Here is an 11,490-nt window from a genome sequence, read left to right on the forward strand (position 1 = left end):
ACAAGTTCCATCTTTTGGCATCATAAATGGTAGAAAGGCTCGCAAGCGTTTCATGTGATCAAACACTGCAAACTTCTCCACTCCGTCGTACGAGCCACGAACATAAGATGAATGTCGAGTGCCCTTTGGAATTTTCGGTTGTTTATCATCCTCCAATTTCAAGCATATTTCTCCTGAGACCAATTGAGCTAGATCATTGATTAGATCATGCATTACATACTGGTATTTATCCCGAACGGAAGTCTGGAAAAATGATCTTGACACTAGATCTTGAAAGTATCTGCTACCAAGATCTTCAATGTGAGCTTTCGAGTCCGCTTATTGTAGAAAGCCTTCTTCTTTCCATAACAAAGTGATCTCTTCCTTCTCAAACTCGTAATCTTTAGGCAGTAAAGAACAATATGCAAAGCAACGCTTCAAATACGGCGGAAGATGATGATAGCTCAATAACAAAGCTGGAATAACTCCGCATTGCTCTTGCTGTAAATCCCATATCTCACTCTCTGATACATATTTCCATACACCATACTCCACATGAGTGCCAAGCAAGCAACCAATGACTTTAGCTGCCAAAGGTAAGCCATTGCACTTTATCACTATGTTTTCCCCAAATGTTTCCAACTCTTGATGCCCGCTAAAATCACTTGCTTTCAATGCATGATGAGTAAACACAGAGAGAGAATCTTTATGTGATAACTTCTCTAACAAGTAAGCTTTAGCACTACTAACAACTGAAGAAACAACACCGCAATTCCTTGTTGTCAAAATAACTTTTGTTCCGACAGAAAAAGGCTTTAACAAGAGGGCCAAATCATCGTAATTCTCGTCCCGAATATTGTCTAACACGAGCAAAAAGCGTCTTCCGAACAACTTATCCTTCAACAAGGCTTGAAGATTATCCAAAGAAGGAACTATACAACGCACATCAGAGATGGACTGCAAAATTGTCTTTGTCACCAGAGTGACATCGAAATCTTTTGAAACACGTATCCAGAACCTGTGATGGAAGGCCTTCTTTATATCATCACTGCAATAAACGAATTGAACGAGAGCTGTCTTGCCGATCCCACCATCCCCAAAAATGTGGATCAAAGAAGCTCCATTCCCGTTCCCATTATTGCAGAATAGCAATTCAAGTATATCAGCCTTCTCCTTTTCCCTACCATAAACATGAGATTCATCCACCAAAGACATAAATTGCAGGCTTACTTTAACTCTTTTAGACATTGCAGTTTCATCAATCTGTCTCAAACCCAATCTGTGTGTCTCTCTTGCCAAACCATTTAGTTCATCAGTGATCTCTTGTAATTTGGAAATCATCCTCTTATTAAACGTAAAAGCTCTTGAATTAATGAAACTAGTAAACCAAGAAGCATTGGGTTTTTGTGCCTTACTTGTGCTGGCTTCATCTTCATGCAACTTTCGTTGTAAAGCCTCGATTTCAAATTCATTCAAAACATCGCCCACATCGTAACCCAAGTTTTGGAGCTGAGTCAACCAGATTTTCACATTGGGGTCTTCCATTTGCTTCTCCTCTGCATCATTGAGCACTGCTTGAATACTTGGCAATATCTTTTGCCGCTGTTTGAGTTCCTGGTTAACCTACTTTTGAGTGACGAAGTTGAGGATCTGATCATAAGAAGCCAGCTTAGCGAAAAACTCCAGAAAGACTGAAAGTGCCGTTTCTCCACCAGCAATAGACATGGTTGTGAAAGAAACTCAACAATGGAGGATTGAATTAGAGAAAAAGAGAGTGGTAAAATGATTTGTAAAAGCTTAATGTTGAAAGTATTTTCTTTTTTAATCTAGCTTAGTTATGAAGTATCGAATTGGAACGTTGAAACTGTCAATGATCCCCATGTGATTGTTGGAGGTCAACGTATATGGTTGAATATACTAATATATTTTCCCGAGTGAAAAAATAATCTCTGAAGATATATCATATCTTTTATCGATCTTTTCAATGAAAATTTAGCTGTGTGAAAGCATGGGGAAGAGTTGAAGTTTTCAGTATATTCTAGTTTACATAATATTAATTATTTTATAATAATATTAATTAATCCAAATAATTTTCAAAATATTTTTATAACATCGTTCATTAAATCGTTCAAATAGAATAGTGAATAGTGATCGACTCTTAAAGTGATAGGGTCCTTCAACATTTAGATTCAAGTTCAACAATGCACAATTAAAATGAGTAAGTCTTCAATCTTATCATCTGCTGCGTATATTATTTATATATGTAAAATATTTTTTTCAAAAATAATTGTTGATGGTATAAAAATAATTTAAGCATAATAGAAAATTTAAAATAAAAATGTCAACTCTCTATTAATATAACCGAATCTTTGTTTCATCATGGTGGTGGGAAGCTTAAAAGATTCCCGCACTGACCTGCAATCATTGAACCAAATTTCAACTGAAGCAGATCACCTCTTTTATCTTCAACATTGGTTGAAACTTCTCTCATCTTTAACCAACAATTGAAGAATTTATGCTGTAGAAAAAGGGAGAGGTAACATCGTCTTCCACAGTAGCTAATTTTGAATAATTTTCCTATTAATTATCTGATTTGAATCACTTTTCTGTTCTTTAGGCTTTAAATATTACTGGCAGCAAATTGGTAAAATCAGACGCTTTGCAACTTTTGTCATGTAAGCTTGTCTTTCATTTAAAAAGATGAAGGCTATTTGAGAATAATCTGAGTTCATCACTTGTTTCAGCTATGGGTTTTTGTTAGAATGTGGCCCTGCATGCAGCTCATGCACCAAACCATCAGACCATGCAGAGCAGGCCAAGACCAGAAGCTGCCAAGCCAAGAGCTAAAGTCTGTTTCGAGTTGTTCATTTTGTCCATTTTGTTACTTTGGTTAATGTAATGCATTCTAGTTCATTTGGAACTATGTTTGTTTTATGTTTGATGTAATTAGGTGCTGATAGATTGATAAATCAGCTTTACCATGTGTGCAAGTTATGTCTATCAAGTTTCAATGTATCTTAGTGGTATTAGGTATACATTAGGTGATGTATTTGACTTATTTTGATCAGTCAATGATTGATATATGTAAGGGCTACAAGCCAAAGTTTTTTTTAATGAAAATCCATTGAATTTCATTCAAGTTTTTATGCTCCATATTTCTTTGCCTTCAAAAACTTCAAGGTTATGTTCTTTATTCTTAATAGCAAGCTTAAAGCTTGAGCTTCAAGCATTTTTTTTCTTTCATATTTTATCCGGGTATAATACGTTACTGCTGGTGCTCTGTTTGCAACTCTTACTTTACCCGGTTAAAGTACACTCAAACTCCAACAATTGGTATCAAGAGCTTTCATCTTAGAGGACTTGTTGTTGAAAGTTAAATGGCTTCATCAGTTTTTTCTCCTGCTGCACCACCAGTCTTTAATGGTGAAGGGTTCCACATATGGCAGGTTAAGATGAGGACTTACCTGCAGGCCTTCGATCTGTGGGAAGTTGTCAACACAGATGCTGAGCCAGCTCCACTCAGAGCCAACCCAACAGTGGCTCAAATCAGACAACATGCAGATGAGAGGACCAAAAGGCACAAGGCCATGTCATGCATTCAGAACTGTGTTTCTGATGTTATCTTCACTAGAATCATGGCTTCTGAGACTCCCAAGCAGGCCTGGGACAAACTCAAGGAGGAGTTCCAAGGCACTGAAAGAACTAGGCAGCAGCAGTTACTAAACTTGAGAAGAGATTTTGAAAATCTCAAAATGAAGGAAGAAGAGACAGTGAAGCAGTACTCAGACAGGATAATGGCTATGGTCAACAGCATAAGATTGCTAGGAGAACAGTTCAATGAGGCAAGAATTGTGGAGAAGGTGCTCTCAACATTGCCTGAAAGATATGAGGCACAGATCTCATCCTTGGAGGATTCGAGAGACCTGGCAACAATCTCCCTAACTGAGCTCATTAATGCCCTCTATGCTCAGGAACAAAGGAGAGCCAGTAGAATGGAGAAGCACCAGGAGGGTGCTTTCCAAGCTAAGGCTAAAGCACCTCGAGCACCTCAGCCTATAAAGGCAAAATGAACTTGAAAAACAGGCCTAAGCCTGATGCTGCAAGAGGAGGAGATCGACTCTGCAGATTTTGTAAAAGACCTGGTCATCCAGAGGCCAGATGTTGGTTCAGGCCAGATGCTGTGTGTCAACACTGCAAGAAGAAGGGCCATGTTGAAAGAGTCTGCAAAGAAAAAGGTAGACCTGGCCAAAATCAACCTCAACACAAGAATGAAGAAGCTCGGGTGGCTGAAGAAAGTAGTGACCATGAAGAACAAGTCTTTGCTGTTTCATGCTCAGCTGGCCAGAAGAAAGGTACAAAAGGCTGGTTGCTGGACAGTTGCTGCACCAACCACATGTCACCAGATGAAACAATTTTCAAAACTTTGGATAGATCCTGCAAAACCAAGGTAAAAATTGGGAATGGTCAGTTAATCAAGGCTGAAGGCAAGGGAGATGTGCAAATATGCACTGCCATAGGTGACAAAATCATCAAAAATGTGCTGTTGGTACCTGAGATTGACAGGAACCTACTTAGCATTTCTCAACTGCTAGAAAAGGGGTACTCAGTTGTGTTCAAGGGCCAGGAGTGCCAAATCACCGATCCAAATGGATCAAGCCTCATGACAGTCACCATGAGTGACAAATGCTTTGAAGTCAACTGGTCAGGTGACTCACACTCAGCTCATGTTGCTTCAACTGAAGACACCAAGCTTTGGCATCAAAGACTTGGTCATGCCAACTTCAAATCTATGGCTCAAATGTTCAGTAAGGAAATGGTTGAAAACTTCACCAAGACAGTTCAGAGTGAAGATGTTTGTGAAGTCTGTCAGATGGGAAAGCAAGCCAGGCTTCCATTTCCTGCAAACACCACCTGGAGAGCATCAAGCAAGCTGGAACTAGTGCACACTGATGTTTGTGGCCCCATGAGAACTGAGTCACTTAGTGGCAACAGGTACTTTATTCTCTTCATTGATGATTGTACCAGATACTGTTGGGTTTATTTTTTGAAGCATAAGTCTGAGGTTGCTCAAGTGTTTATGAAGTTCAAAGCTGCAGTAGAAACAGAAGTAGGCTGCAAGATAAAGACCATTAGGTCAGATAATGGAACTGAATACACTTCAGCTCAGTTCCAAGCTTTGTGCAAAGACGCTGGCATCAAACACCAACTAACCAATGTCTACACACCCCAACAAAATGGGGTTAGTGAAAGGAAAAATAGGAGCTTCATGGATATGGCCAGATGTTTATTGTTTGAGAAGAATTTGCCCAAGACCATGTGGGCTGAAGCTGTCAACACTGCTGTCTACATTCAGAATAGGCTTCCAACCAAAGCACTTGCTCACAAGACACCTTTTGAAGCCTGGTTCGGGTTCAAGCCATCATTGGCTTATATGAAAGTCTTTGGTTGCCTATGTTACAGCCAAGTACCAGCTGTTAAGAGGGACAAGTTGTCCAAAAGGGTTGTTCCTGGTATTTTAACCGGGTATAGTATGGTAAAAAGGGGTTATAGGATCCTGGATCCTTTAACCAACAAAATCCAAGTGAGCAGAGATGTAGTGTTTGATGAGAAGGCTTGTTGGAATTGGGACAAGAATGAACCTGAAGCTGTCTCTGAAGAACTTGTGGTTGATCAAACAGAGCCTGAAGAAAATAGTCCTGATATGGACATTGATGACATGCCAGTCAGAGGCACTAGACCTTTGGCTAAAATTTATGAAAGGGCTCAAGTTGCCATAGTGGAGCCATGCAGTTTTGAAGAAGCTGAAGCTGATGAAGGCTGGAAACAGGCAATGGTTGATGAAATTGCCATGATTGAAAAGAACCAGACATGGGAATTGGTTCCTAGACCAGCCAAGAGGAAGGTTATTGGAGTAAAGTGGGTCTATTGAGCCAAGCAAAATGTTGATGGGAGCTTGAACAAACTGAAGGCCAGGCTTGTAGTAAAAGGATTCAGCCAGAAATATGGTCTGGACTACCTGGAAACATTTGCACCAGTGGGCAGGCTAGACACCATTAGATTGTTGATTGCCTTGGCAGCTCAGAAGTAGTGGAAAATCCACCAGCTCGATGTGAAGTCTGCATTTTTCAATGGCTTCCTTGAAGAGGAGATCTACATTGATCAGCCTCAAGGCTTTGTTGTGTCAGGCAAAGAAGACATGGTATACAAATTGAAGAAGGCTCTGTATGGCCTAAAACAGGCACCAAGGGCCTGGTATAGCAGGATCGACAGTTACCTGGTCAGCTTGGGGTTTGAAAGGAGTTCTAGTGAGCCAACTCTGTATGTTAAGAAGAACCAAGCTGAAACACAGCTTATTGTGTCCCTCTATGTTGATGATCTTTTAGTGACAGGAGGAGACCAAAATATATTGGTTGTTTTTAAGGCCAAAATGAAAGAGATGTTTGAAATGTCTGATCTAGGGCAAATGACCTACTTTCTTGGAATGGAGGTGCAGCAAACTCATAGTGGAATCTTTTTGGGGCAGAAGACATTTGCTGCAAAAATTCTAAGCAAATTCTCTATGGAAAACTGCAAACCAACAAGCACACCTATGGCTGTTGGAGCAAAACTATCAAGTCAAGAAGGCTATGAACAGGTTAGTGAAACTGATTATAGGAGTCTAGTTGGTTGCTTGTTTTATTTGACAGCAACCAGACTAGACATCATATATGCTGTTAGTGTGCTGTCAAGATTTATGCATTGCTGCAACAAACAACACCTTCAAGCAGCAAAGAGAGTGCTCAGGTACATCAAAGGCACCCTGAACTATGGATTGAAATTCAGCAGGAATGAAGACCTGAAGCTGATAGGCTACACTGACAGTGATTGGGCCGGTTCAAAAGATGATATGAAAAGCACCTCAGGGTATGCTTTTACCCTTGGTTCAGCTATGTTTTGCTGGAGTTCCAAGAAGCAATCAATTGTTGCTCAGTCAACAGCAGAAGCTGAGTATATGGCTGCTGCTGGAGCAGTAAACCAAGCCATCTGGGTTAGAAAAATCCTTGGTGATTTAAACCTATATCAAAAGGAAGCAACAAAGATCTTTTGTGATAACAAGTCTGCTGTTGCAATTGCAAAGAATCCTATCTTCCATGGTAGAACCAAACATTTCAGCATTAAGTTGCATGTGGTAAGGGAGATGGAACAAGCTCGAGAGATAGAGCTGGTTCATTGCAATTCAGAAGACCAAGTTGCTGATATTTTTACAAAGGCCCTATGTACTTCAAGGTTCATCAAGTTAAGGAAAGAACTTGGAGTTAGCAGCATGGAGACCAAGGAGGAGTGTTAGAATGTGGCCCTTCATGCAACTCATGCACCAAACCATCAGACCATACAGAGTAGGCCAATACCAGAAGCTGCCGAGCCAAGAGCTAAAGTCTGTTTCCAGTTGTTCATTTTGTCCATTTTGTTACTTTGGTTAATGTAATGCATTCTAGTTCATTTGGAACTATGTTTGTTTTATGTTTGATGTAATTAGGTGCTGATAGATTGATAAATCAGCTTTACCATGTGTGCAAGTTATGTCTATCAAGTTTCAATGTATCTTAGTGGTATTAGGTATACATTAGGTGATGTATTTGACTTATTTTGATCAGTCAATGACTGATATATGTAAGGGCTACAAGCCAAAGTTTTTTTTAATGAAAATCCATTGAATTTCATTCAAGTTTTTATGCTCCATATTTCTTTGCCTTCAAAAACTTCAAGGTTCTGTTCTTTATTTTCAATAGCAAGCTTAAAGCTTGAGCTTCAAGCGTTTTTTTCTTTCATATTTTATCCGGGTATAATACGTTGCTGCTGGTGCTCTGTTTGCAACTCTTACTTTACCCCGTTAAAGTACACTCAAAATCCAACAGTTTTGAGGGAATTTCAAATCCCACTTCACCTCATTTGAGTTTCCTATCACAACAATCTTACCTGTTATAGCTTTTGTTTCACCTATTTTGTTGCAGCTATGGTATTTCACTTGATTTCATAACAATCTTATCAATATTTTCATATTTCTAATGGATATAAAAATTCTTAAAAGCATTAGATATTTTAAAATACTTAAATTTACAGTTAAAATTTTTAAAATGATACCAAAATTTTTAAGGGAGATTGTTAGATTTATATAAGACGATATTAATGTTGGGATTAATACATAGTTTTTATTGGTGCTTGTTTTTCCTAATTTTATCTTCAGAATTTTCTTTTTCCTGCTCGTGTGTGGTCCAATAACATGTACCAAAATTTCTAACACTATACCAATATTTTTAAGAGCTATAAAAATTTCTAATCATATGCCAAATTTTCTAATGGAGGACCAATATTTTTAATCGATACTAAAATTTCTAAGGGTATCTTGTTAGATATTTTAGTATACCAGAAAATTTAACCAAATACTGGAATATATAAAATGAGACTAATGATCTCGATTGAGTCTTAACTTGATAAGTATGGATATTATTACTAATGCAAGAGGATATAAATTTGAGTGTGTTAAAGTAAATTATCATTCTATTTATGAATTGGGGACAAACTATGGGTAGTTTATATCAATTTTTTTAATGAGTGTTGTTACAAGCCCAATTTGGCCAGCCCAAATACAAAACCCAACTACAAAAAAAAAACTAATCAGCCCCAATTGCAAACCCTAGCCCATTATCCCAAACTTCTCCAAGAAACCCTAGCCCCCTAGGTGTGCCGCCCCTACCGTTTGCCACCATCACTTGCTCCATCGCCCCAATTGCTCCTGCAAGAGAAAAGGAGAAAAGACAGCAAGAAATAATAATAAAACTTGTAAAAAAGGATGGCTATAAAAAAGCCATTCGAAAATCATGTAAGAGGAGGAACTTTTTGGAATACAAAAAAAAAAACTTGAAAACAAAAGCAAAAGCAGAGAATCAAGAAATCAACTAAGGTGTTTTATTTTTTCCTTTCTTTTTCTTTTTTAAATCTATTCATATGTACATATTTTCTTTTCTTTTTCTTTTCTTCTAAAAAGGGGTATATATATAGAGAAATACATTTATATTTAAATTTTTTTAAAAAAAATACCTTTTTTGAAACTCCGACCACCGCACCACGGTGACGACTGGCCGGAGCCCTCACCGGTGAGAGGGCCTCTGCAGAGAAAAGAGAGGATAGGAGAATTTTTTTTAAAAGCAGAGGAGGAATGAAATTAAAAAAAAAATCGGACTTAAATAGCCCCACAAAACGACGTTGTTTTGGCTGGCCCTCTTAATGCCAAAACGACGTTGTTTTAAGGCTAGGATCCGCGTGTTGACCTGACCCGACAGAAGGATCCGCGTGTTTTTAAAAAAGGGAAAATTTACGCACGCAGTCCCTCTGCTTTTTATCATTTTACAATTAAGTTTGTTATGCTTTTTAAATTCGCCCCTTTGATTTTGTTTCGTTTTCATTTTGGTCTCGTGTAAAACGCAACATTTTGGAAGGAAGGGAAAATTTCCTTTTTAGTCCCCCATGTCATTCGCGCACTTCAAATGGGTCCCTCCTCTTACTTTTATTTTTGATCTGGCCCCAGAACTATGCTTTTGTTTCGGTTTTAATCCTTTTCTTTGTTCATTTTCATGCCTTTATCATTAAATTAATTATTTTTAATATTAATATAATTCTTATATCATATTTAATATTATTTTTTTATTATTAGGTTTATTACCGTAGGTATTGTTATTGTTTTCTAATATTATTATTATACTTATTATTTGCTACTTTTTTAATATTATTAATATATTCTATTTACTTTTTGTATTTCATTATAATTATTATTATCATATTATATTAAGTATTACTTTAATATTACATTAACTATTATATTTTATCATTACTATTATTATTACTATTATATTATTAGTACATTAATTTTTATTATTTTCTTTTTTATTGTAAATATTATTATTATTTTAATATTATAATATTATATTTTAATATTTTTCATTATTTGTATCATTATTTTCATTATTTACTCTTATATATGTCATTTATTTATGTATTTATTTATTTATTTATTTTATTTTTCGTTATCTTCGATCTGTAATTAGTTCGTGTGCTTGCTAATTCCTTTATGCTTGTCTTTTATATAGTTTTCTATTAATGCATTTATTTTATTTGCACATATCATCATCTTAGCCTGTTTTTTGCATTTTATTACAAATTCATGTTATATTAACATTTATTCGACACAAAAAAGATACTTTTGCAAAGGAAATATTTGGTATTTAGAAATCTGAGAAACTGCACCCTAACATATTGGGTTTCGATTTTTCTCGTTTAATCTAAATAACCGAATATCTTTTTTTTAAATAAAAACCTAAATTTTAGATAAAAAAAAACTTATTCTCGAGAATTTGAAATGTCGTGTCCTAACGTATTGGATGTGATGTTTTGTTATCTCGAGATAAGATTTTCTAAAACAAGGCAATGTTTGATGCTCGGAAATTCAGAGAATCGTGCTCTATCGTGCTGGGTTTCGATTTCTCGTTTGTCCAAGATAATCGGATATTCCTTTAGAATTTCATTCGTATTCTCTAAATTCTAAAACAAGGCAATGTCCAATGTTTGGAAATTCGAGGAATCGTGCCCTACCGTGCTGGGTTTCGATTTTTCGTTGAACTAAATAATTGGACATCCTTTTGTAATTTTCAACATATAGATTTTGGGAAGTCAAAAATTTATCGTGTTCTCGAGGGAATAAAGGAGCATGTCCTATCGTGTCGGATATGATGCTCCATTCCTTTGAAACAAGAAAATTTTGACGATCAACTTGAGCTATTCAAATGTTTTCAAAGGAACCATGTTTCAAAAATAGCTTCAAGTCTCAGACATAAGGACAATATTTGATCAATTTGGTACCAATTTGGGGCGTAGTGAGAGTGCTAATCCTTCCTCATACGTAACCGACTCCCGAACCTGTCTTCTCAAATTCACGTAGGCCAAAATTGATTTAAATGGAATAAAATATTTTATTAGGTGATCCGATCACACCTAAACAAAAAATATTAGTGGCGACTCCATGTTGTATTTTCAAAAAGTCGATCCCCGTTTTTAAACAAAAAAATGGTTTCGACAAGTGTTTCCCCCAAATTGATCTTCAAATATTTTAGTACACCTTTAGAAATTAAGTTATCCCCTCAAAACTATTGGTATTACTTAAAAAGTTTGGTACACCTAAAAGAAATTTTGGTACCCTTCAAAATTTAAGATATTTTAGTTTCCTTTCAGATTTTTGTATCCCTTGAAAAATATTGATATCCTTTAGAAATCCTGGTATAGGATATATGAACCAAAATTTGATCCATACTAACAAATTTTGGTGTTATAATTTCATAATTTCATTGAAAATAAATGGTGATATAAAAAGATTACCTAATATGTAAAAAAATTTTAATACGTAAAAGAATAAATTTTGGTTTATTGGTAAACAAAATTTTTTTAATCATATACCAAAATTCTATCGTGAACCAATATTTT

At 36.3% G+C, this 11,490-nt stretch overlaps 1 protein-coding gene across 1 annotated transcript; it reads right to left on the reverse strand.

The window, feature by feature from the left end:
- Positions 1–318: 318 nt before the first annotated feature.
- Positions 319–2,856, reverse strand: LOC107933890 (putative disease resistance RPP13-like protein 1). Its single transcript, XM_016866196.1, has 2 exons — positions 2,782–2,856; positions 319–1,602 (listed from the first exon to the last, which is right to left on the reverse strand). The coding sequence occupies exons 1-2, from the start codon at positions 2,854–2,856 to the stop codon at positions 319–321; spliced, it is 1,359 nt and encodes a 452-aa protein (XP_016721685.1).
- Between the last annotated feature and the right edge of the window lie 8,634 nt (positions 2,857–11,490).

This window comes from Gossypium hirsutum, chromosome A01 (genome assembly GCF_007990345.1).
Source record: "Gossypium hirsutum isolate 1008001.06 chromosome A01, Gossypium_hirsutum_v2.1, whole genome shotgun sequence".
Taxonomy (NCBI): domain Eukaryota; kingdom Viridiplantae; phylum Streptophyta; class Magnoliopsida; order Malvales; family Malvaceae; genus Gossypium; species Gossypium hirsutum.